The following is a 25,843-nucleotide window of genomic DNA, read 5'->3' as shown; positions in this document are numbered from 1 at the left end:
AGTGCCAGAGAGAATTGTAATTAGGGTAATGTCTTCAACTGAACTTGGAAGGTAAGTAAAGGGGGTAAAGGTTGAGCTGAAAATGAAAGGTGGGACCGGATGGCTGTGGGAATTGCCGGTGGGATTGGGGAGCTTCCCAGTTGTTGGTCGGCGGTTCCTGCCTGGCTCCCCAGCCTGGGTACGGGGCTGCTGGGGGTTTCTCTCGAAAAAAGGGGGTCAGGGAGCTCGTGTTGGGTGCCTGCATCGCCTGGGGGTGGTTTTTCCCTTGCTGGGACTCCAGGCAGCCGCTTAGAGCTGCTGTTTCTCATAGCAATAGCCCCTGGTGTGGGTTTGGAGGAGTTTTGGATGGGAGCGTGTGCTGTCCCGGCTGTCGGAGCAGAGCACAGCCAGGAAGCGGGGAAAAAAAAATTTAAATAAAACATCTAGGGGAAAAAAAAAAAAAAGGAGGCTTTTTAAGCATGCTGGGGCTGGGTGATGGTGCTTTGCATGTTGGCTGCTCCTTTCCTAGCAGATCTCTTCCAATGTGTGTTCAGAGCAACTTCTGCTTGCAGGTTAGGGGTACGTCTCGGTTTCGGCTCCCGTAGACCCAGCTCAGAGGAGAGTATAAGCCGGGTTCTTACGCAGGTGCTGCAGTAAGGCGGCGGTTCCCAGGCGGGCTGCAGCAGGGAGCTGCTCTGCCCCAGGGCTGGGAGCATCGCTCCTGCTGCGCTGGCCGTGCTGGAAAGGCTTGGCTGGCCTGCAGGAGCTTGCTGGGCCAGAGGAAGAAGAAAATAAGTCCAACAAGCCCTTTTCTTCATCTTCTTTTTCGTAAACCAAGTGTATTTGATATGCAGATCACCCAGGAGGCAAAAAAAAAATACTGTGGAACCACAAACGTCCATTTTCCGTGTTTTGAGGGAGTTTTGTCATTTAAATGATATCCTAGGAAAATGAACTGGGCCATAAGCTGAAAATGGCTTGGTTTTAAACCCGGTATTATTGCTCCCAGGAAGGAGAGCTGAGCTTAGGCCAAACCTATAGAAAGGTAGAAATCGGGGAAGTTTTGGGAGCCGGTGGGGGCCCGGTGCTTGCTGAAGCAGCGTTGCAGGTGGCAATCCTGGGTTTGGGGCTGGAGGCTTTTTATCTTCTCTGTCTGTGATCCAGCGCGTGGTTTTTAACCATGCTCTGGTGCAACTCCATTTCCCCCTTCTTATTCCCACCGTGTTTTATTCTGGGTCGGAAGAGGGGCTGGGATGCTGTCGGCGGAGGTGGTGGCTGGGGTGACGCCTCCTCGACGTCCCCGACCTCGCGTTAAGCTGCTCAGGTGCCCTTTGCAGATGAGATTTATTCACGTGGGGTCTCTCGAGGTGGCCTTCTGCAGGGACAAGCCTCTCACCTGCAGCGAAACATCGTGCACGGTCGCTTACATCAGGAGGCGAAGCCTCCGGGGTTTATCTCGCGGTGGATAAAATATTCTTTTCAAATGCTCTTGGCAAGCAAATGAGCGAGGCAGAAAATACAGATTGTGTTTCCTAATGGTAACGCAGTTGCCAAAGAATGTACAAACCGCTATTCAGTGGGAGAGAAATTCCTCTTTTTCAGGTGAGATGTTTGAGCTGAAAAGCCCCGGATCGCAGCTTCTCTGGAGTGGCACTTCTTGCTCTGAGTCTCGGTGCGGTTCTTCTTGGGGGGAGTTAGCGCTGCTCTGCTGAAGGAGGGCCCGAGTCAGCCGAGCCCTCGCTGGCGTTGATTCGTGGTGAGATCCTCTGGACTTCAGCAGGTCTTCAGGCAGCAAAGATAAATGCCAGGGGTCTGTTGCACGGATAGAAATTAGGTCTGTGCTCGCGTCTTTAGTGCCCCGGCCGCTCTGGGGAGAACCGCTGCTTTGCTGCGGCAGGAAAGACGATTTTGGCGTTTAATCTGGTCAGGCAGCGCGTTCCCCGGGTGCCTGCATCCTCCTTGGGCTTGTTATTTCGGGGATGTCGAATGTCTCGTTACGCTGAGGATCACAAAGTTTCCTGTCCTTGCATAGCTCCTGCTGAGCAGGAGCGACGCTGCCTTGCGAAGGGCAGGGTTTGGGCCTCGGCATTTTCTCTGGGCAGGTGCAGCCGAGGCAATATATACGTTTATACGCGCAGTATGGCTTAGGGGTCGGTTTGGGGTCGGTGGTCCCTGGGCGGCGAGGGGACTTGCCCAGCCCCGGGGACGCGTCGGCCGGGGCTGAGCATCCCGGCTGCCCCGCAGCTCCCTGAGGACCAGCCCACGGGTTTCCAGTTGGAAACAGGGTTTGGCTTTGAAGTTACTGTTTGCAGCTTTGGGGAAAGGTAAGAGGAGAACTGAGGGATGGGGACGTGATTGAGAAACATTCATGTGCGGAATTATCTCTTGCAAATATTATATTTTTGGAGTATGCTTGCTTCCGCTCTCCCCCCCCTCGTTTTGGGTGTTAATTTAAAACGTGCTTTTGATTTCAAATTAAACAAATTAAAAAGGCCTCCATGTATAAAAGAGTACTGCATTAAATTATTCTCGGGAACCTCTCCAGAAGAGGGAGAGGGCCCGGGAAGCGCAGCCTCCGTGGTGCATCTCTTGCGTGGCAGGATCCAGGGGGGCCGGTGGAAGCGCGCCCGTGCGAGCTGGGGGTAACGCCGTGCATCCGGAGGCGGGCCGCTGGAAAATCCTACGCGACCGAGTCGGTATTACGCGTGGGTCGTGCCCTCCGATGCAGTTCCCCCCGGCGTGGCGGAGGTGCGTATCTCCGTCGTACCGGTGGTCTGCGTTTCTCCCCCAATGGAGTAAAGCTCTGCTCAAGGAGCTGTTAAAGGAGCACGAAGTAATTGCTCTGCAGAAGTTGAGGGGGGAAACAGTCAATTTGCAGCCCTTGGAGGGCCTGAGCATCCCCTTCGTCAACCTGGCAGCCTCCCTCGTCCCTCCCTTGCTGTATATCGCTGAGTATGAAAGGGCTGTATTTATTAAAATGGTGTGTATAGGAGAATTTAGCCTCTCCTTTGAGTTGTCCTAATGACGCTTCAGCAAGCGGTACGGAAGATAATAGGCTTCGTGGCAGTTACATAGCCAGGGAAACGCCGAACGTGAACGGTTGGGATCCAGGCTGGAAGCCGGGGTGATTCTCTCTGCGTTTTTGTTAACGCGCGGCTGCTTTGTGAAACGCTTCGGCAGGAATCGCAGAGCCGTCCGTCGGCCGGTCCGCCTCCCCTCGCGGGGTTTGCCGCTGGCTTCCTCCGTCGGCCCTCGCCCCGCGCTGCCTGCGCCCCGAGAACGGTCCCCGCGCTGCAGGGGATGCTGCTGGGCGCCGAGGGCTCGGCGTTTGGCTTCTCTTTGCGCCCCGCTGTTGCTTCTTCAGAGCAGGCACTGTTATTTGTTTCCCAAAAAACCCTCGGATGTCTTAAAACTTCGGCTTTTAATTCACGTTTGCACGCCGAGATACCCTGCCATTCACTGAGGCTGCTGGGAATATTCGGGGCCACGGCGTCGTTCCAGAGTTACCTTTTTTACCAAAGAAATAGAAGGGTTGTGTTTGTGTTAGGATAATATTCTTGAAAAACGCAGTTGCGGTCCCTGCTGAAAAGCCGTTTTCTCTCTGACGGCGCGGCGCGCGTTCGAGCCCGCGAGCGCTGGGAACGTGGCGCTTCTCTGTTTGCAACAGCTGTGCCAGTTCCTCTGTGTTTTCCCTGTGTCTTTCCTCAAAAATCAGGTGTACTCAAAAGCCCGGTAGCAAGTAAAAGAAACTCAGTATGTGCATTTTTGCTCTCGTTTTTTGGGTTTGGTTTTTTTTTTTTTTTTTTTTTTTTAGGATTCATGGTTTTGCAGGGCAGGGGCTGGATTAGGGTTGTTTGCCGCTGACCGTACATTTAATGGTTGTACGGCGGAGCGCTCTTCCGTGGGTGGCAGCCCCAGCACGCGATCCTGCGGCAAGCGAGCAGGGACGTAGGATAAATAGGCGGTGACAAGCCCCGAGCCGGTGACTCGGCCGGGTTGCAGCCCAGGCCGTGATGCTTTTCTTCTGGGGGGTGTAGCGGGATCTCCTCCCGGCGCTTCGTTATGGCTGCCCGTTTCGTTCTCCTGGGTATAAACCAGCGAGCACCTTGCCGACAGGAGCTGAGCGGAGGCGAAGCCGGCGTAAGCGCGAGGAGGAGCCCTCCCTCGGCTAGAGCGGGGCTGAGGTGGTACCCTGGGGCCGGGGCTGCAGTTCGGTGTCGGCTGGGCGAGGGGCGATGCCCCGACCGGGCCCTTGCAGCCCCGCATTTACCCCTAACGCTCCACGGCATCTGTGCACAGCATCGCCTCGGGTACCCGTGCAATTGTTCGGTGCATTATACCCCCCTTCTGTTGCCTATGGATTTCTCTCTTCCTCCTCCGCTCTGTATTTGTACCTTGCGCCGCCGGCACGATCAAAACTCATTCTTTTCCCCGCGTGGCTCTTTTGATCTGTTTTTCCTCCCTTCCAATGCTGCGATGGCGGAGCAGAGGCGTGAGAAGCGGCTGGAGCAGATGCTGGTTGTCTGGTCCTCGAGTCATGGCAGTCCTTAAAATATGGATATCCCTCCAAGGGCTCCCCTTTTCCTCCCCGAAACGCAATTCCTCCGGGCATTCCGAGAGAGACTCCTGGGTGTAAATCTGCTCGTGTTACTGTTATGGGATATTTAAGGCTTACAGATCCCCTTGAAGGTAGAACGGGGACCTGGTGGTGTGGATTCGGCCCAAATAACAGCGGTCGCTAAGGCGGGCACAAAGGAGCCCGCTCCCAAACAGATGCCATTTCCAGGGAAAAGCTGGCTCTGGGACGAAGCCCGTTCTCCTGCACCCAGTCATAGCCTCCTAAAGCTGAGGAGTGCTTTGTGTGGTGCTGGCCCTTCCTCAGCCACGCTTAAGGAAACGCATTGCTCCAGGTAGCTTTATTTGTGACCCTAAAAAGAAAAAAAACATTTTTAAAAAAAATCTTTTATTAACCACGGATCATTTTCCAGCAGCAGAATAGCCGCAGCTGCAATTCCCAGGGGTGGCTTAACTGAAATAACTACGTTAAGCATCGCAGATAACATCCAGTCCTACCCTATTTATAGCTGCGAAAGCGGGGGAGAGTTTCTTTTGGACTCCTTATCTCTGGAGATGCTGCTCGTGATGCCGTGAAGCTGAACTCGGCTCTCCGGGGATCTCTGCGGAGCGCAGCCCGTTCCCAGCCCAGGGCGGTGGCTGGGACCGCAGCCCCCACCCCGGGAGCTGCCAGCCGGGACCGGCTGCTTTCTGGCCGGCCGGCTCGGTTATTTCCGCTAAGGAAGGGATTTGATAACGTTTTAGCTTTGCGGGTGGGCTGGGCTGGTACGGCTTATAGGTGCTTTTCCCCATCTAATGAACCGCGCTCGCAGGACACCCGATTTCCAGGCGTCTGTCCCCAAAACTCCCAGCACGCGGGTCCCGCCGAGCGTTTCCGGGGCTGCGTTTCCAGTTTCTCTGCGGTGCTTAGGGCTGCCAGTGCCTGGAGGAGCTGCCTTTGCTGAATTCCCCTGGGAACCCTGCTTTCCTTCCCCGGCCGGAGTTGGATCAAATAATATCTCTCTGCCATGCTTTGGAGATAATTTTTATTTGCAAATAGCGGCGAGCCAATGCTTCTCTGCCTGGATCAGCTCCTCTTATCGGAGGGATTATAACTGGCTCACTAAACAATATAATCCCTGTATAACCCCCAGCAATCTTTCAGGAGGATTTTGCAAGTGGCTGAAGAACAGAGTAAAATCTCTGGCTATAGGATTAATTGGTATAAAATCAAGCTCGTATTTGACCACGTGTTTAAAAAAAAAAAACAAACCCCCAAACCACAAACAAACCAAACTGTATAAATACGGGTGACTGTATTTCTGCTTGTTTCCTCTCAAATGATCCCTCGGTGGCTCCTGCACTGCGGAGCCTGATTTACGGGTGCAGCAACCCGGAGGTACGTAACGGCGCGCGAGTTTGGCACCTCAGGTGTCAAAAGCCTTTGCTCTTGGGGCAGTGCTGCAGGTGCAAGATTTTTACATGGCAATATTGTCCCGTTTATAGGCCGTGTCTTGCCACGGATGCTCTGGGGCTGGTCTTCATCTGCCCGGCCGCTCCCCGGCCCCTGGGACGAGCCCGGTCCGTGCTCTGCTCCAGGACGTGCCGTCCTGCTGCGCCGCACCTCTCCCGGGCAGACACATTCGTGCCTGGGCAGGTTCAGCAGCCCAGGGCAATGATTTTGTCTCCAAATCTTTTTTTTTTGTTTGTTTGGTTGGTTTTTTTTCACTTTGGAAACTCGGCGCAGAGTTTGCCAGCGCTTTTCTTTTTGCTTGCTGAGCTGCTGGTATTGAATGCGAGTGGGCAGGCTGGATTACTAAAGAGGTTTGGGTTTCCTTGTTGACCGTTCACTTTTTTTTTTTTCCCTCCCCCCTCTAATAAAAGGAAATCGATAGCAGCGAGCAGCACCGAATAGCTGCGTGTTGCACGATTTGGTTCTTGTTCCAGGAACCGGCTGGGATTCTCGGTTGTCTTTGCACTTTGAATTTTAATAGCATTAACTATAGCGTAGTCATGTTATTTTAAAATCCCGTCTAAAGTTGCCTTTGTAACGCAGCAGCAGACACCGCTTGGGTTGTGTTTTTCTCCTCCCTCGCCTGCAGAAATCGCAACCAGAATTAAGAGACAGATTTTGAAGGTTAAAACTTCCCAGATTGTTTCCCTCTCAGTTGTCATTTCGGGACGGTTTTGTTTTCTTTCTGATTGCATCAAATATTTGTAATCCTGCGGGGACTGTGGTGCAAGGGTGAATCTCGCTCAAAAAAAATAAAAGGGATTTTTTGAATCATTTCTGCAGCGGAGCCGGGGGGAAATTGGTGAAAAGAGCAGTTACCAAAGGCGGCTGAACTCGGCGAAGGCTGGGGCCGTGCTCCCCGGTGCCTCTCCTAATGCCTCTTAATTGGGTATTTGAAGCATCGCCTGAGACTTTTATATTTAGAAATATCGAGCTGTCAGATGGAGACTCTTTCACCCAGCCTGATTTTTAGAGGTTTGTTGGGTTTTTTTCTTTTGGTCTCGCAGGCAGCCCCTGGGAGAGGGGACTTGGCCAGCGTCCTGTCCCAGCACACGTACGGCCCAAACCAGCTGAAATATTAAAACCCTCCCTGCCTTACTAAGGGAAAAAAAATAGCTTTGAACAACGTTGAGTCTTTGACATCTTCTGGCTGTGCTCTGCGTTGTGTGTGCGTGGGGGGCGGCCGGTGTGCGAATGACCAGTTAATTCCTTTAATTTTTCCAGGTTTAAACCTAATCCCGGCGTCATCGTTAGGTGGCAAGCACGCCTCTGGCTCCGGGCTCCCAGTCAGCCGTAGCAGCTCTTACTCTCGGAGCGGAGGGTTTCGGGCACGGCCGCCTCCTCCCTGGGGCCCGCCCGGCGGAACCCCACGCCTTGACGCTGTCGCGAGGGTCGCCCCGGACTTCGGCGCCCGTCCCTGCGCCCGGGCTGGCTTTCCCTGAAACGCCGCGTTGTTCCGTGCCCCCCTTGCCAACGCGTCTTGCAGACGGAGCCGGGCATCCTTTTCCCGCGCGCCGTTGCTTGCAGCAGGTTGGGCGCGTTGCGTTTGCTCCTTCGCCGCTTATTTTTCCCCTCCCGATCCCCAAGTTGCTTTGGTTATGTTTTTGTTGTCATTGGCCTGATCTTTTCGGTACAACAATATTTTTTCTGGGGCAGCGCCCGGTGCCAGGCACGGCTTGGGAGAGGTCCTGCGAGGGCAGCGTAGAAAAGGTGCACGACACAGAAGCCTTTATGCGAATAAATAGCAGGAAACAACATCTTTTTTGTCTTGCTCAAGTAACGCACTGAAAACCCATACTTGATTTATTATTCTTGATCGCATTTAGTTTTGAGTTAATACAATTGCTTCTTGGGTACTTGTCTCCTAGGATCATTTAGTACTATTTTCATTTTCTAACTCTGGCTATTCAGAAATCATGGTTCAGGTTATAAAGTATATTTGGAAGAGATAAGGGTTCCTTTTATTTGCTTTGCTTTCTGAGCCTGTGCAGTACATGGGGGGGGGGGGGGGGGGAATGCAGAAGTCTTTTCTACAAAAAGGGGGGTTGTGAACTTTTATTTATAAACTGAAAGCTTGAGATTTTCATGAGTCCATCTGAGTGAAGAAGCTGAAGTTTGGGAGGGGAAAAAAGCAAACGAACAAACAAACAAAAAACCAAACAAAAAACCAACCCAAACCCAATAATTACTGTGAGACTTGTGATGAAGTAATGCAAATTGGTTGCACATCTTCTTCCAGTAATCTTTTTTCCTCTTTACTCCTTGCATAAACTCCCGTTCCGCCTCTCGTCCCCGGTGCCCCTCGTTCTTCCCGGGCACACGCCGCGCCCAGGCTGGGAATATCAAGGATGTCCCGTCGGAGCCAGGACCCCTCCCCGTGGTCACAGTCCCCTGGCCACCATCCCCTGCAAGGGCAGCAGGACCCGTTAAAGCAGAAAGGGCACGGGGGGTCTTTGCACACCCACCTGTAACCTCAAGTAAGCACCGGCTGCCTCCTGAAAGGCATTTAATGCAATTTAAAAATCAAACCGAGGCTTCAGCTGCCTTTTCCCGGCCGCGATGCGGGGTTTGCGTCCCTCAGGAGCGGGTGCTAACGCCTGGTTTTCCTGCAGCTCGATGTCCTCGGCCGCTCCGTGCTCACCTGGCCATGCGGTGCCCGGGGAATTGCAATGCTCGACCTCCCCGGGCTTTCCGCGTGTCCAGATAAAACATTTCAGAGCGTGGCTTCCTCTAGAAAGCATCGCTATTTTGCTTCATCTGGTTGGAAATAAAAAATAGGAGTTGGTTTTTCTCTGCTTAGCTGGGTTGCTGCGCTTCCTCGCACGCTCGCCTTCTCCGGGATGCAATTTTCCACCCTAACGCGAGCCGTCTCCCGGCAGTATCGACGGTGAGCTCGTTCCGTGGGGATCCAGCCCCGGACGCCAACCTGATGCTGCCAGAGGCTGGGCTTTTGCTACTGGCTTTGGCATGCAGCTTCCCTAGCTTCTGCCGCTCCTTTTTGGGTTTTGTTTGGTTTTACGTTTTTTTTATATTTTATTTTCCCGGCCCTGGGTTCGCCTGGTGCAAAGCGCCGATAACTTTGCGAGCGCGGCTGCCTGCCGGCTCCAAGCGCTGCGGCGCAAGTTAAGATTAATAAAAGGCTGTCGCTTTTATTAACTTTGCAACCTAGTACGTTATTTAATTCCGGGCAGGCGCCAAGTGCGGCCCTCCAAGCTTTAAATGGCTTTTTCTGCCTTTGTGCATGCGTATAAAATAGATGTGCGGCGGGCGGCGTTACGCTGCCCGCCACAACGCTCCCGTTGAGTTACACGGCGGGTATTTCAGGAAAAAAAGCACGTTTTTGGTAGCGGTTGGGGTTCGGCTCCCTATTTTCAGCCTGCCGGTACAGATTTGGGGTCTGTTTGGTCTTTTTATGGTGCAGGGGTATATTCATTTCATTGCAGTCAGGTGTGCCGCGATATTTAGCGTGGTGGTAAAGTTTTGGTGCAAAAATGGTTGAAAACCTTTGGGCGCTTTATTTTTGTCCTACACCTCCTAGCAGGGAAAGACAAACTTTGCTGCGAAGGAAGTTTTAATAAACCTAGTTTGGAAGCTCAGTAAGTGGCACATAAATAAAATATATCTCCCTCGCTGCTTAGGCACTTGGAAGGACCTTCAGGTTTGGTTTTGTTTTTTTTTTTTTATTTAAAAAAGGAAAAAAACTGTTGGAAATGGGGCTCTGAGTCACTTCGTAGGGATGGGCTGCAGACGTGGGAGCAGAGATGCAGTGGGGCTGCCGGGGAGCATCCCGCTTCCGCGGGACGTGCAAATTCACACCCGCCGAGGCAAGCGCGAGGCTTTTAAATCGGCATTAGCCCCTTAAACATCCGAACTGGGGGCACTTTCCCCGCTGTCTGCCCGTAACTTGCCATTGAATTGATGGGCCGCTTTAGCAGGGAGAAAGCTGCCGGGTAGTGCCCTGCACCGTGCTGTCCGTCTCCTTGCTGCAGTGCAGTTATTTTTATCTATTATATATTGTTCTTGGTAGAATTATTCTGCCCCTAGCCTGTAGATAAGGGCTGTTACTACATGAATTTGAGCTCTTCCTTGAAGGTTAAATTGCCGCCTTGCAAGTTGGCGAGCGAGGCGGGGAGGTGCTTTCTGTCCTTCCCCTCCGCAAAACACGTGGGCTTCAGCCCTGACCTGGCAATTTTGTCGAGCGTTACTTGAAAAAGGCGAGTATTGCTCCGAAATGCTGCATTTTGTCCTCTGAACCGGCAGCTCTTTCTGAGCCCTTTCTTATTAAGATGCCCACCCGGGCGTCAGCCCTCCGGCGGGATCCTGCAGCACAAATGTGGGAAGGTTCCTTGTAGGCGGCCGCGGGGACGTTCCCGGAGGATGCAGGTGACAGCGGGGGGACGTGGCGTTTTTGGGTGCTCCTCAGAAACGAGGTGGCAGCTTGGGACCCCCCTCGGAGCAGCGCAGGGGTGTCATTGTGGTGAAAAGTGCACGGTCCTTGGTAGCACCGTCGTGGTGATGCTGGTCCTGCAGCCCGGATTGAGCCCAGCCTTGGTGTTGGCGTCGTCCGTGGATGCGAAATACATAATTAACGGCAGCAGTATGGGCAAGGAAAGTGCTGCTGAGCTTGTCCCGACGCTCCCTTTCCCAAAGTTTGGTGCGGAAGGATCGGGATGGAAAAATCAGTAGGAAAACATACAGAAAATGTGACTGTTGGCTGCTCTGCCCAGAGGTGAATTTTTCAGTTGGCACGTGAAACGACGGCGTATTTAGTACCGGCCTCGCCGACAAGGAGCGGGTCGGTGATGGGAAGGCTACCGTGGGATACATGGGACGGGTAATATGAGGCTGTATGTCCCTGGAGGCTTCCCCTCAAGTCCTGGAGTCATTTCTCCCTTATTATTTATAACTCGGCTAGGAGGGGTTGGTCACTTAAATGAACCCAGCAGGACGGCAGCGTCGGACCCGCGCAGCTCTCGGCGTCTGCACGAGCATCCCTCCGAGGCGCAGGGCGATGGCTTTTCTGCGGGTCCTTTAGTCGACGGGCCGTGCCGGTTAACAAACATGGCTGCCACAGGTTTTTAGAAGCTGTTAGCATGAACCATTAACTCTTCCTTTTAATTATTCAGGTTGCCTCTTTTAAATTTCTTTTTTAAGTGGAGCTAATAGGCTTTGCAGAGGAGGCTTCCAACCACAGCGGTTCCTCCCTGGAGGAGCTCTGTTTGTGCATCGCCAGCTAATCTCTTTTCTTCATTATCCCTTATCTTCCTCGAGCTGATTAATTGCTTTCAATTGATTTATAAATATTCTGTTGATACACGCAGCGGACGGGAGGGGAACGGGATACGTCCGGGCACATGGGGTCATTGATCCGTGCAGCCCCCCCGGGCTTTCCTAACCCGCCTTGCAAAGCCGAGCGATTTCAGCCAGGCTTTATTCCTTTTTTTTTGGTTTTTTTTTTTTTTTTTTCCTTTTTTTGCAATTCCTGCAAGCAACCAAATAACTGTCCTGTAGCATCATTTTGAGTCTTTACTGATGCACATGAGCAAACTCTATTGCTTTTTGTGGTCCCAGCTGAATAGCCGTTGGGACGCTGGGCACGATCCAGGGCACGCTAAGGTGAGTTTTGTGCTTTGCCAGCTTCGCTAGCGGCAAAGAAGGTGCTGGCGCGATGGCACGTTTCCAGCTCCATCAGTGCGTGAAATCCACTCCCAAATCTGGATCCGACCGCTGCATGTGGCCCCAAAAATGTTAGCGGGTGAAAGCTTCGTTCCTTGCAGCTTTGGGGCTGCTGGAGGTGCAGATGGGGACGTGAGCGGGACGTGGGTGGCCTCTGCCCAACCTCCCCTCCCTGCCCAAACTGGTCCCGTGCCTCCGTGCCCAGAGCGCGACCGGTTTGGGGTGAAAAGAAACGGGGTTTGGGTAAACGCTTTTCATATCGATACATGCGGCAGGTTGGGTGGGCAGCGGCTTGGCTGGCAGTTGTAAAAGGATGTTTTCTATACGGGATTGCCCAATATGCCTATATATTGCTGGAGTGGTTAATGAAGAGAGATCGTTAGAATTGTTGATTTGAAACTCTGGAAGCTGAAGTGCAGCTTCAGAAAAAATAATTAAAAAAGGGCAGTAACATCTGGTGAGTAAAGACAGTGTCCAAATTCGGAGGCGAGTTGCCTACCTTCAGCCCCATTGAAATCATGCATGTCATTGAGGATGCAAAGGGGTTTTTAGAAATGGGAGCACATTTTTACATACGGATAAATTATTAACCTTTCCTGGTAGGCTTCCTTTTTTTTTTTTTTTTTTTCCCCCCCCCTGTTATTTCTGAGCACGCAGCCTGTTCCCTGCCGGCCCGTCCCTGCCCGGGCGGGCTGAGCTGGTTGGCCCTGGGGACGCGATGGCCCTCGGTGGCCTTGCGGTGACGTTCCCGGCCGCGCGGCGGGTGAGATAAGGCTTCGCAAACCTCCGCGAGATAACGTCTCCTAAAGTTTGAGAGCTGCCACGCGGCTGTGGGGTTTGTTGCGGTTTGATTTATTATGATTTTGATTTGTTGGTCTCCTCTTTCACCGTAAAGTGGCTGGTGGCACAGGCACAACCTCAATGTATAGCGGCTTAATTACAGGCTGCTAATGAGAGCCTGCCAATCGAGCGGGCTGTTTTAGCAGCCCAGGCTGCCGCTTTATCGTGTATTTGCAGGAGTTGTGTAATTTCTTTGTCATCATATATGGTAATATATTCACTGCAGCATGACATAGGATGAGGTTCAATGAATAATGTAAAACCCAGAATAACACTGAATCTATATTAGATGTGCTTTTCCCTCCGGCGTTATTTTAAAAGGGAAAATATTGATTCTGGCGGGGCTAAGCAGTTCAAAGCTCTCGGAGAGCCCACGTTGCACCCAAGCCGGGCGGCCGACCGAGCCCTGGCCCCTCCGCGGCCGCAAACGGGCGGCTGTCGGTGCTGTCCCTCGCCTCCCCGCACGCTCGTTAGCGCTGACGAAGCTGGGGAGGGCAGGAGGGAGCGGGCGACGTTTGCCTCTGGATCCAGATGCGGCAGGAGCGCGCAGCCGGGGCCGCGCCGCGCGGCGAGCGGCAGGCTGCTTGCGAAGGGCGCGTGGCCCATGAGTGGCGGGGATATAAACTGGCGGCGAGCTCGGAAATGAGGATTTTGGGGGTTCCTTCCCTTCTAATCCGATGCAGATGTGCTCGTCTCGCGGGCTGTGTTGGGATTTAGGTGCCAGATGAAACAACCCTCCCCAGAATACATATATATATTTTTTTTTTTCCCCCAGTTACTGTCTTTGAATGCTAATTAGGATGGATAATTTCTATTTGTTTTCTTTTTTTTTTTTAACCAAATTCCCCCTATTCCGATCTGTATCATTTATTTTAGTGGACCGTTATCTTAGTCTCATTACAGCCGTTTAGCATTGGAATGAAAATATCACGAGGAAGCCAGGAGTTGTTAGGCATAAAACGTCTGCGATAACAACAGTAATTCTCATGATAAAATAAAAAACACAACAGAAATAACTGTGACGAGTTCAGGGAACTGTCCCAAAGGAGACTGCAACGGGGAGCACGGGAACCAGCACGATGATGTTTGCCCTTTACTCATTACTTTTTTGCTTCTTTACGTTGCAAAGAGCTTTTGCAATGCTGTTTTTAAGAAGGGGAGAGTCACTGTGTATGGGTAGGGACATAAAAAAAAAAAAAAAAAAAACCACTTTGGATTTTTCTCTGTTTGAGGCTTTAATTAATCAACGCAAAAACTCTCGGCGATGCACGTGCAATTTTTGGGAGCTTAAAATACTCCGGCAGTGCTGGAGGAGGAGGAGGTGCCAAGCGGTGCCAAGTTCCTGAATGAAAATTACTCTTACCGCCTCTGCTTCTGGAGCCAGATCTATGTTAATTAATCCTTCGCCTCATACGTTACATTTTGCAACCTCGCCGCTGTCAATTCTTAACTCGGTAAAAGCAGACGGAGGCTTCCCGAAGCGCTTCCGAAATTCCCAGCCGAGCGCTCTCCTCGGTGACAACGCCGATTTGTCACGAGTGAAATGTTTGACAAAAATGTGTCATTTTTGAGAAAAGTTTTCCTTGAAAGAAAAAGGCGGGGGGGGGGGGGGGGGGGATCAGCTCTGTTTCAAAACAGCTCCTCACTTCTTTTTTTTTTTTTTTTTTTTTGGTGAGAGACAGGGATGGAGGAAGGGGCTTTCCACGGGTGCGGGGGAAATGTTTTAGCAAGTTTTCCTGGAAATAGATGGCACAAGGTCTCCTTGTACAAGACGTTGTACAAGATCTCCTGATTTCTCTATTCCAGTCGATGGGAACGTGCTTTTTATGGACAGCTCTGTTCTCCAGGTCAAATTAGCTCTGCAAGGACCAGCTCCTGTCCAGAGGTACATAAACGCCTCGCTGACCTTCTGCAGATACGCTTCTCACAAGGCTTAGGTTATTCAGCAATCACTGCGGGTGCCTGTGCCTTCGGGGCACTAATATACGTTGACATCCATATGGTCGAGCTGTACTTCATCCACCGCCAACTGCCGGGAAGCGTTTTGGTGAGGACGGTAACTTTTTGAGTGGCCGTGCTGCAGTTGAAGTGCTTCTTCACCCCAGCTTGACTCTCTACTGCAAGGCTCTGGTGGCCCCTGCCCTTGTAGGTGTTGGTTGGGATTTTCAGCCCAACTTTGAAGGAGTTGGGGGATTTTGGTGGTGACCACCCCTAGCTGGCTTGCTCCAGAGCCTGGCGGGACCTCCAAGCCCAGGAAGCCGCAGATGCAGGTTTGTCCCCCGGCGGAGGCTACCCAGTTTGGATCAGCCCCCTCTTGCCTCGTCGGCAGAGACCTTCCGAGCCGGGCTTGGGTGGGAATGCTCCCTCCTGCCCCATCCCTGCAGAAGGGTCTTGGCTAGGGAGGGCTGAAGGAGGCCGGCAGGTCCCCGCCGGGATTTGGGAGGAAGGGCCAGACCCGTCTGCCCTGGCACCCGGCGCCCGTCCCCTTCCCCGCGCAGGCGGCAGCCGGGAGCCGTGGGAAGTGACTCAATGGACAGAAATACCCCGCTGGCCTCGGCTGCCCCCGGCCTGGGGCCAGCGTCCCCTCCCCGCCCGCTCCCAACCGGCCCCGGCCCCGGCCCCAGCCCCATCCTGCCGGCAGCCAGCAGCAACGCCCCGCGCCCACGTGCACGGACAAGGACAAATCTTTTGCAGAAGCCGCTTATTTGCTAATTGGCAAAACCGCTTCGTGCAGAAATAGGGGTGTCCGGGGTCACGCGGAAATCCCGGTCTCGGATACCGGCTCCGTTATCGACCTCTTCCCTCCCAGCCTCCCAACTAGGTGTGCTGTGACCGCAGGAAAGCCGGCTCTCGTTCGGGCTGATGCCTTCTCCACGTGTTGTCTCTGGAGGGGACGCTGCGCGAGCAAAGCTCCCTGCCGTGTCACCTCCCAGGTCACAAGTGATAGGACAAGAGGAAATGGCCTCAAGTTGCGCCAGGGGAGGTTTAGACTGGATATTAGGAAATTTTTCTTCACCGAGAGGGTTATCAAGCATTGGACCAGGCTGCCCAGGGCAGTGGTGGAGTCCCCATCCCTGGAGGTATTTAAAAGCCGTTTGGATGAGGTGCTCAGGGACATGGTGTAGTGGTGGGCTGGGCAGTGTTAGGTTTACGGTTGGACTCCATGATCTTAAAGGTCTTTTCCAACCTATATGATTCTGTGATTCTGTGATTCTGTCACCTCCCTGTCGTGTCACCTCCCTGTCGTGTCACCTCCCTGTCGTGTCACCTCCCTCCCGGCAGCAGCCACCGCCGGCGCACGGTAACGGGTTGCTCCAAAGCAAGGAGACGAAACCCAGAGCCCAACCCCGATTTAACTGCAGCCAAAAGCGCGACTGCTGCCCGACACGGGGACGCGCTCGGCACTCGGAGCCCGGCTGCACCCCGCAAACCCGGCCACGGCGTGTGCTGCCTTTTAGTTACCTGGCACCCTTTTTCTGTGCACCTTCCAAAGGGGTTTTTAATCAAGTAGGAAGGGGCAGGGGAATCCGTGCAGGCGGCATCGCCGCATTAAAGAGCAGCGGTACGGTACCATCTCGGTACCTTCCGCCGTGTGCGTGCGTGCCTTGGGGACGAGGACGGGTGCTGCGGGTGCGAGTAATGCTGCTCGGTCTGCTATTAGTCAGCAGGAGCAAGGACGTGAGCCCGGCCAAGGAGGAGCATGGCAGGTCGGAGGAGGCTCCGAGGAGCTGCTCTTGGGGAGCCCGGGGCTTGCGCAATGCCCGTGACGTGGACGACCTCCTCCCTTTGCTTTGGTGCGGGGGCATCACCGCGCCGCACCTTCCTGCGCCGCGGCAGATTACGCCGTGAGGCCCACGGTTACCTTTGCGCCGTGCTTGTTCGTAAAGCCGATTTAAATCGGCAGCTTCTCCCAAACCCAGCAGCGTTTCCTTGCTCGCGTGGGGTTGCTCTGGCTGCCACGGCGTCCCCGCCGCATCGGGAGCTGAGTCGGCACGGGCGGGCGCGCTCCGACTCGATCCCTGAGGAGGGGAGTTGTGCAAGCAGGGAGCGATGGGAGGCGATGCAGCGGCCAAGAGCGGAGGTTTCGTGGGCTTGGAGGAGCCGAGGCTGGGGTGGCGGCGGCGGTTGGGGCAACGGGAGCATCGCACGCCCCGGCAGCGACGCTGCGGGCGGTGCCGTGGCGTGCACCGGGCTACCAGGCAATGTGAACGCTGTCAGTGCCGGCCCGTTGCGCGCACCAGGGCTTGTTGCAATAAGAACCGCGGCTTGTTGCAAAACAAAACCAACTCCCTTGCCGTGCCCGAGCCGCTGGCGCGGAAGCGGCAGGGTAGGGAGGGGGGCAATGCTCAGCAGCAGGGCGTGGGGCTGCTAAGGGCCTGGTTTATTGACCCAAGCTTATTTGGTGTATGCGACGGCTGTGGCTGCCTCTCTTCCGAGCCGGGGGCGGCTCGCTTCTCCTGCGGTTACGCTCTGTCACCCGCTTCCCAAAAATGTAAAAGCTGGTGCACGCGGGGTGTGCCTCAGTTTCCCCATGCCTCAGATGCTGCTGCTGTAGGGCGGGGGAGCTGCGTTTGCAGTGGCTGGCGGAGGCTTCGCGTGCCGGGCGCTGTTGGAAAGCAAAATATGGTGAATTCCCCCCCCCCCGCCACGTCCCCCGTCTCAGGCTGCGTTTTCTGAATTTGGTGCAAGTCTTACCCGCCTGGGCAGAGCGAGAGATTCATCCTCGCCAGCCCAGGTAGCGGCAAAGAGATTGGCACAAATTCCGAAGCCCAAAGTGCCGCTGCCCGGTTCTTCATCTCTTTGGTGGGGTCAATAAATTTAAAAAGTGGGTCTGCTGCGGAGGGCGTGGAAGCACGTGGCCCAGGCGGCTGGCTGAAGGCAGGTAACGGTGCAGCGTGTGCCACAGGCAGCAAAAAAACCAACACCCAGGCAACCCAAGCAACCCAAAAAAGCTGGGTTTCGGAGAGTTGGGTTTTTCTGGTGTGTATTTATGCAGCTTTTATTATAGAAAAGCAAGCGGCCCCTACTTTCTCGCTGGGTTTTGCCGTGTCCCCGCTCATCCCATCCTCCAGCTCCCCCTTCCTCGCTGCGGGGCCACTCGTGGCGGTTTGCAGGGGGAGGCCGCTCTGAGATGGAGCTCCCGCAGCCGTGGCTGTCGTGCAATTGTAACCTGCCCGGACAAAATCAATACCAATTGCATTGCAGGAAAAGGGAAAAAAAAAATAAAAAAAAAAATTGCATCTATTTCCCTCGCAAGGCACAGCTAGCACGAGCTGCAGCTGTGTGCCGGAGACAGGGCGGCTTAGCGGCGTGTTACCTTCCTCGTGCCTCAGTTTCCCCGCTGTGCTGCCGGCGATGGCTGAGCATTGCAGAGAGCGCGGTGGCCGAGCCGGTGCAGCTGGGACGTCGCGGGCGTTATCCGCCGCCGCGGGCTCGGTGGGTGGTGGCAGGAGCGATGGCCGGTGAGCCGGGAATCATTTCCGCTGCCGGCCGGGCTCCGGGTTCCTGCGCAGCCCTTGGCTCCGGGGCGGCGGGGAGAACGCTCGCCCGCTCCGGGGCTCGCTCCGGGGCCCCCGTCCCACGCACCTTGGCTCGGCGGCCCGCAAAGCCACTCCTCTGCCGGCGTGACATCAGGCCGGGGAAACTCGGGGACCTGCGAGGGGTCAAATTCCCGGCGCAGGTAGCGCTCGCCGTACTTCCGTGCCGTGCCGGGAAGGAGCCCGGGGACCCCCAACCCCGGGGACCCCCAGCCCCGCTGCCCCCCACCATGAAGTCGGAGCAGGAGGAGAGCAAGCCGGGGACGTGCCGCTGCGAGCACGGCTTCGCTTCGCGCCCGGCCTATTGTTTGGGTCCCTGGGGACGGCGAGGGGCGGCCGGGGACGATGCTCGGGGCAGGGTGCTGTGCCCCTGCTTAGCCCACGCAGGTAAGGGGGGGTCCCCGGCGGGGTCCTGCTGTCTGGCACCATGGCGGGGGGCGGGGGGGGGGGGAACGCAGCCCGGCGTGCATTTCTTCCCCTTGCTTGCTTTGTGCCGTTCTAGCTCGCTTCCTCCTGGGAGAAACAAAACAACGCCGGGCGGTTGGCGAGCGCGCCTCGAAGCTGGCCGGGGCCGCGCAGGAGGGCGGCTGCGGGTTGCGGTGCCGTCCCCCCGTGCCGAGGGCCAAGCACGGGGCAGGGGCGAGGGGCTTCGGCTCCCCCGCGGCGGTGGGGAGGGCGGGCGGGCGGCTGCCCGCGCCCCGTAGTCCATTTTGTCTCATGGAGAAGTTGGAGCGCGCCGGGAGCTCGCGGAGGGCTCGGTGGCCGGCTCCGGGGGCCGCTGCGGAGGTCGCAGCCCACCGGCCGGCTGCCTTTAAACCGTGCGTGCTTTTGAAAGCCTTTGCAATCTCCAGCCTGCCTCCTCAACCCCTCTGCCCCCCCCCCCCCCCCCCCCCCCGCCGGCATGCGTGAGATGTTTATATCAGCTTTTATTTCTTTACATCCGCCGCGAGACACCCGCAAGCGTGCGGACGGGGCAGCCGAGTGAGCGGGCTTCGGCTTGCTGGGAATAATCTTATTTTTGGGGGTGTTGGGGGGGGTGCCAGGACGCAGGGGGTAACTTTGCATGCGGGTGGTCTCTGCGTGTCCTGCCCGATGGCCGCGAGCGAGACGGGTGCGAGCGCTGGTTGATGGTGCGCGGCTGGGGCGTGCGACCGGGGGTCCCGTCCCGGGGCTGCGACCGTATGGAAGTGCCGAGGCTGAGCCGGCGCCTAACTCAGGAAACGCTCAAAAATGGTGTTTGCAGGGATTCATGCTCCTTGGGTGAAAACTTCAATCTGAACTTGCTAAGGAGTGTCCGTACCCACGTCCAGGTGTGACAGCTTGCTCGCTCGCTCGCAGCATCGTGGCAGTAGCAAGCGATGGAATCTAAAGCTTCCATCTTTAAAAGATGGATGCGCGGAGCCAAAAATCACTTTATTAGCCCGAGAGGCTCTGCAGCGCGTGGCCGAGAGCCCCAGTGCCCACCCAGGAGGGAGCTGCGGTGGCCGACGGCTCCTCTGAGGGCCACGGTGCCGCGGGAGAAGCCGTACCCAGGGATGCAGCTGGGACCCGTGGCAGCGGGACTCGGCTGAAGGTGCGCGTGGACAAATTATGGGCCCTCGTGTTTATCCTCACGAGGAGGCGACGCTGCTCGGGCTTTGGTTTTGAGCTGCTGCGAGTCCATCGTGGTGCGCAGGTGTCGAAGGGAGAGGTCGGACGTGTTGGCTTTGCGCCGGTACGTCTCGGGCAGCGGCGGTAACTGGGTCTTTTTGCAAATCCGAGTGTATTTTGGGCTAACCAACTGCTTTCTTGAGCGTGACCTGTGCTTCGCGGAGAGGCTGGCTGTTTGCACGCGTAGGGGCGGTGGCAGTGGTTCGTCTCCAGCCCTGTGCCTGGCAATTTGTGCTTTTCCTCCAAATTACTCCTTGCGGAGGTGTAGCGAGAGAGGAGAGCGGTACGTAGAGCAGGCTCCTCGGAAGGAGTGTTTGGTTGAACCTTTCTGCAAGAGACTCGGGTCCCAAACTGGGGAGCTACTTAATAATCGAGGGTGGTGAGATGCTCTTTAAAAGACTAGCTCGACTCATCCCTAGGGCTTGAATCAGTGTTTTCTTCTAATAATGTTCTTTATCCTATGGCCCTTCTGTTTCCCGTCCCAGGACAGAGGTGGATGTACCTGTATATTTGTGTTTATATATATATTTTCTAGGCTAAAGCTCTGCAGGAGGGAGGAGGGACGAAGGGTTGCACCATGCTCTCGATGGGTGAGGGTCTCTTAGGTGATGCTGTTAGCACAGAGATTTTGCATTTTCCCATTTTTCCCCCTTTTTTTCCCCGTCTGCCTCTCTGTGCAGGGCCTGTGAAATCACCCTTCGGGGTGATCCACTGCTGATTTTAAGCCACAAGCGAGGCTTTTCTCTCTGCCCGTTGTTGGCCACCACTGTTGATACGCCGCTGCTGCAACCCGGGGCACGCTTGCGTCTTCTGGCCTTTTCCTGCCCATGTCCTGGATAGAAAACCCCTTGAGTTGTGCCCAGCAAAGCAAAAACCATCTTGCCGGTAAACTTGCAAAAGCGGCACAAAATGCAGCTTTCACCTAAGATCCTAATTTCACCGATGTAAACCTTGTCGTTTATACTGCATTCATTTTTAATATGTACCCTCCAAAGACAGAAACGCTGTACGGCAATCGCGTCAGCTGAGCGACGTGGAAAAAAAAGGCTTTTAAATGGATGTTTTTAGAGCGATGCCGGCTCCAAGGCCAGTAAAAGGCTTTGCTGCTGCACGGCCGGTGGATCTGCTGCGGAGAGGAGCCCGAGGTGGGATTTGCAGGAGCCAGAGTGGAAACTTCAGCCTCAAATGCTGTCTGGAGGTGTTCACCGCAATTAAAAAAAAAAAACAAAAAACAAAAAAAAACCCACAACAAAAAAAAAAAATCTTATTTACATTGTCTGTTAACACTAATCAGTGCTTAAAGCATAAAGGATGCAGAATCCGACAGCGTCATGGAAGTTTAATGCTATCAACTGAAATGTAATTAACAGCCAATTATTTTGGTGTGAATGGTAGTTGTCGTCGATTAGTCCGGGAAATGTTTAAGTTGCATTAATTTCATCGCTGCCCGCTTGCGGCAGATTTGGAAGGGGCTGGAATGAGCCAGCGTGTGACGGGGCTCGTCCGTACGGGGTGAAGCCTCCTTCCACCCCGGGGTGGTCAGGAATTACAGGGCATGGACAACCACCCCCCCACCCCCCCACCCCCAAAGAAAAAAAAAAGGTTAAAAAGAGGAGGAAAAAATGAAAAGGGGTAAAAATGCTGGGGAAAATGTGCTGTGGAGGCTTTTTGCGTGGGGGTTGTTGCATCTGGGAGGCGATTCCTAATAGCGAATTCATCTTTGCACCCCAATATAGCAATGCTTGCAAGGTTGAACTGCAAAACGATTTTTAAAAATGATTCTCTTCTCCCGATGGTATCTTTGCGTCGTGTCGTGGATGCGCGTTGGCCACCTCGTGCGGGGCACTGAGCCCCGGTCCCCGTTCGAGGGGGCTGATGCTCGCTTCAAGCCACGTACAGCTCCTTCACGGCTTCACGTAGAGGCACGAACCCAGCCAGCTCGCAGGAAGGCACATGGAAACCCCCGCCGAGCTGTCTGTACGTGTAAGAAATAGAGGCTGAAATGAGGTTTCTGAATAATTGGCCCCATTTTCCTGGTTATTGGCACTTTTCTGTAACAATCGCAAAGAGCTGCCTGCGAATGGTGCTTTTCGGATCGTTTATTTAGGTGCTTAAACTTGGCGTAGCAGCGGGGATTTTCCCCCCCCCCTGTCTTAAAACGAAGTTAAAATTTCCCTCGCAAGCCGAGTCGTTCTCTTAATGCAATTTATGCAAATAAAACGGGCTTTCTCCGTGGGACCCTCTCGAGCTGGAGATGCCGGTTAAGACGGGATGGAAACTCGCAGGAGAGGGGTTGCCAGCAGATGCTCGGCGCCGGAGGGGGGGAACCGCTTTGGGGGGATAATTGTGTTGGTGCGGTTTTGGCGGGTGCGTGCTGACGGGCTGGGGGGAACTGGGAGCCCAGGGAAGTGTCAGAGCGGGGTGGAAATCCTGGCTGGAAATGAGGGCAATTACAGGTGTAAGGCAGCGCGTGGGACGGCTGCTGCGGTCCAGCCCCAGTCCTCCTGGCAGCAGGTGCTAATAAAAAGCTCGATATAAGGCAAGAAACTGCCCGGGAAGTGGTTTCCTAAGGAAACTGAGGAGGACGGGAGACGCCGCCATCCCCATCGCTTCCCTGAAACGCCGGCTTCTTTCCCAGAAAACCCTTTAACAACTTTCTGGGAAGAGTGCGCAGGGTTTGACTCGCCTTGAAGCCCACTCCTGGTTTCTACAGCGAAGACGTCGGCGGGAGCCCCGGGAGGGAGTTGGGAAGAGAGCGAGGACCGCAGCACTTCACCGTGTCCTAAAAGAGCTGGCGGCACGTCTTTGGCTGTTTGAGCCTAGCAAGAAGCGTAGGGCTTTTCCCCCCAAACCTTGGCGGCGTGGATTGCGCTTTGCAATTTTTAGATATATAGCTGTACAAAAAAGGGAGTGTGCGTTGCAAGGTACGTATTGCAAAATAAATATATATTGCAAAAATAAACACGTATTGCAACGCACAATCCATTTTTTGTGTGTATCTATATATCCTAAATTATATATATATATAAAAAAAAGCAAGAACCTCGGGTATCTGGCTGATCCTGAGTTCAGTAATTCAAGTTTCACCGTAGGCATTGGCTTGCAGCTGATGGTGTGGGGAGCGCGGTGCCGCACGCTCCTTTCCAGATCGCACCTATAGCTTCTTATAGATCTTGGATTTCCATCTTGGGGTAGTTTCTGCCCGCATCGGGAGCCGAGTACTAAGTTGGGGATTAAATTGCCTTGCTGCATGCTTCGGAGGAGGAATGCTTTTTTGAGTTTTTCCACCGTTTTCTAACTGGGACCAGAGGGGAATGGTGCGGTTTTGGGGAAGCCGCTTTGTGCAGCGCTTTATAGAAAGGAGCTTTGTAAAAACCAGCTGCGAATCTGCTTTTGGGCCGTGGCAAAGGACTCCTCCAGGATGTTCTGCTGCAGAATTCCCCCCCGGGCTGCCTTCCCCTGGGCTTCTTTCCCCTCTCCCGTCCCTGGAGGGGTCCCTGCAAGAGGGGCTGGATTTTCTTGGGTTCCCACCAAAATGCTGTGATTTGCAGAAATCCCGTGGGGCCGGTGGCCCTTGAGCAAGCTGCCCTGTCTGGATCCTCCTCTGCAGGTTAATCATTTGCCAGGGAATAGCTCGCTGTATCTGCTGAGCGAAGCAGCTTGCGATAAAAGGTGCAAATGAATTATCAGTGGGGGAAAAAAAAAAAGGGTAATTAGCAGCAGCCACGGGTGTTTTGTGGGGTCACGTGGGGCTTGCCGTGGCCGGGGAAGGCGCTGGGTGGGTTTTGCACAGTAAATACTCGTACTCCATGTACGAGTCCCTTGCATCCCCTCCCCGGTTTCCCGAAGGCTGGAGGGGACGAGCCGCATTTCTGCACGCCCGGGGAAGGGGAAGATGCCTTTGGCCTTGGCCGCCTCTCGGTTCTTGCTTTGTGCATGGATATCAAGAAAGCGTTTTGGACCGCACCGAAATCCCCAGCCCGGAGCTCGACTGTTCCTTGTTAGTGACTTTATTGCTAAATAATTTACAGAATGGGGCCTTGCCAGTTTTCATTCGGGAAGCATTTCAAGTATGCAGACCAGATTTTATGCCTTCCTGGTGCAGCTGCTGGCTGGGCCGGGGCAGCCGCCTCTCCCCGTCCGGCGTCACCTCCCCGCCTCGCTTCGCAAACGGTGGCGGAAAGGAAACCGCCCCGTGCGTGTGCGCGGGGACCTGAGCAAAAATAAGGGGAAAAAACCCCTGTATTTCATGCTCGGCTGGTGTCCCCCAGGCTGGCTGATACCCGGTGGCGGAGGGGAAAGGACCCAACTGCAGTAGCTTGGAGAAGGGGGCATTTATTTTTTATTTCTATTGTATTTTTCCGGTAACTGTAACGTGCCTGCCAAGGGATTTATTTTTTTCTCCCCATGTCCACGGTTGGTGCAAACCCGATAAATCAATAAGCCCCTTTGGATGAGCGACGGGTTTTCTCCGCGTGTTCTCAAAGGGAGGGGGAAGCGCAAAATCAAACTCTTTGCACGCTTGCACAAATCATTTTGGATCACGATGTCTGGCTCCCGTAGAGGATTGCAGCAGCAGTGCCCGTCCAAAAAGTGTTTTGCAGGAAGAGGATTGCGAGGGGGGACAAGGGCGATGGGTGCGATGTGGAAACAGCAGAAAAGCACTTTATTACACGAAGCAGCGGGTGCGGCGGTAGGAAACGAGGTCGCTGGAGCTTCCCCCGGCGCCCGCTGCAGAGGGGCTGCAGGGGACCCGGGCTGGGGCGCGCTGGGGTGCTCCTGCGATTCAGGGCTGCGGGTAAAAGCGTCGTCTTCCCCTTTCCGGTCTCAGAGGGGTTTCGTTAAATTTTGTTGCGTACGCCCCGAACACGTGGATGGCCGGAGGCAGAGCTGAAGCGTATCGTATGGGGCAGGGGAGCTCAGCAGCCTCTGTCGGACGCTGGCCATGTGAGCACCCCATCAGCGAGTGCTTTGGCTGGGGAGGTGGCTCTTGGTTTTTTAATTACTAGTAGTATTATTACTACTGCCATTACTATTATGTATTAACATTTATTTTTAATTTTTTAATGCAAAACCTAGAAACCAGTACCCAGTGGAGGCTCCCCCCTCCCTACCCGGTGCCTCCCTATCGCATCCCTCCTCCTCCAGTCCCGGGGTGCCGCGGGCGCCGCTGCGGGTTTTGGGCCGTGCAAAAAGCGGTTTTGCAAGCGGGGGAGTCGCCCTGGCAGCGTTTCCCCGGGGTTTGAGTTTGCAGCGGGGCCGTGCCGGGAGCCGTCGGTCACTTCCTCACATTGTGTCTCCTCTTCCTCCAGCGCTGCTGCGGGAGGAGGTGGCCCAGCTGCAGGAGGAGGTTCACCTGCTCCGGCAAATGAAGGAAATGCTGACGAAAGACCTGGAGGAGACGCACGGCAGCAAGTCGCCGGAGGTGCTCTCGGCCACCGAGCTGAAGGTGCAGCTGGCGCAGAAGGAGCAGGAGCTGGCGCGCGCCAAGGAGGCTCTGCAGGGTAAGGGCTGCGCGTCCCTCTTCTCCCGGCACCCTGAAGTTTGAAGAAGTTAATTAGCGAGGAAAGGAAAAGCCGTCCCTTTTATTTGGACTGTGCGGCGCGTGTTCACCGTGTATAGGTGGGAGGTCGATCGCGGGGCAGTGCTCCCCGGGACCCCGCCGCTGTCCTGCCCCAGCAGTGCGGAGCCGGGATGGACCAGGGTGCAGCGACGGGCTGGGAAACGGGGTGGGGGGGGGGCGTTTGCGGTATCGCAAAGGAATTCCTCTATGGCTAGGTGTAGAGCAGAGCCGAGAGAGCAGCTGAAATGCAGCTGGAAACGTTTGCGAGGTGGGGGCGGGTTGGATTTGAGCCCCTCAGCCTTTCCCGGTGAGGGCGATTTTCCTCGTCCCGGGTGGAGTTATCGGGAGCGCTGCAGGAAGCGGAGGCTGGGTTTCCAGGTGGCGTGCAGGTTCTCCTCTCTTCTTCGTATATTGATTTGGGTGTTTCCCCGCAGGGGTTGAGGCTGGGCTCTCCCTCCCTCGCCTGGCGGCTTCGCTGCAAGCCCCAGGACCGGGGCGTGCCGTGCGAAACGCAATGTTGCAGCTTTTCCT

General features: G+C 54.9%; 1 protein-coding gene and 1 long non-coding RNA gene across 5 annotated transcripts in view; one reads left to right on the top strand and one right to left on the bottom strand.

The window, feature by feature from the left end:
- KAZN (kazrin, periplakin interacting protein) overlaps positions 1-25,843 on the top strand; it is a 247,111-nt gene that overhangs the window by 206,228 nt on the left and 15,040 nt on the right. For 2 of the 4 annotated variants that reach the window (XM_075520416.1, XM_075520417.1), the window contains one exon: positions 25,062-25,253. In XM_075520416.1, the coding sequence (XP_075376531.1) occupies positions 25,062-25,253 (192 nt within the window). Of the gene's footprint in view, positions 1-18,049; positions 18,487-25,061; positions 25,254-25,843 lie in introns of those variants that run through there. The other 2 variants (XM_075520415.1, XM_075520418.1) reach the window with 2 other exon arrangements.
- On the bottom strand, positions 15,236-18,704 carry LOC142418497 (uncharacterized). Its single transcript, XR_012778308.1, has 4 exons — positions 17,880-18,704; positions 17,590-17,732; positions 15,815-17,168; positions 15,236-15,472 (listed from the first exon to the last, which is right to left on the bottom strand). It is a non-coding gene; the product is annotated as an uncharacterized LOC142418497 (long non-coding RNA).

This window comes from Mycteria americana, chromosome 18 (genome assembly GCF_035582795.1).
Source record: "Mycteria americana isolate JAX WOST 10 ecotype Jacksonville Zoo and Gardens chromosome 18, USCA_MyAme_1.0, whole genome shotgun sequence".
Classification (NCBI taxonomy): Eukaryota; Metazoa; Chordata; class Aves; order Ciconiiformes; family Ciconiidae; genus Mycteria; species Mycteria americana.
The sequence above is the reverse complement of the archived record's forward strand: the minus strand, read 5'-3'. Positions and strand labels throughout refer to the sequence as shown.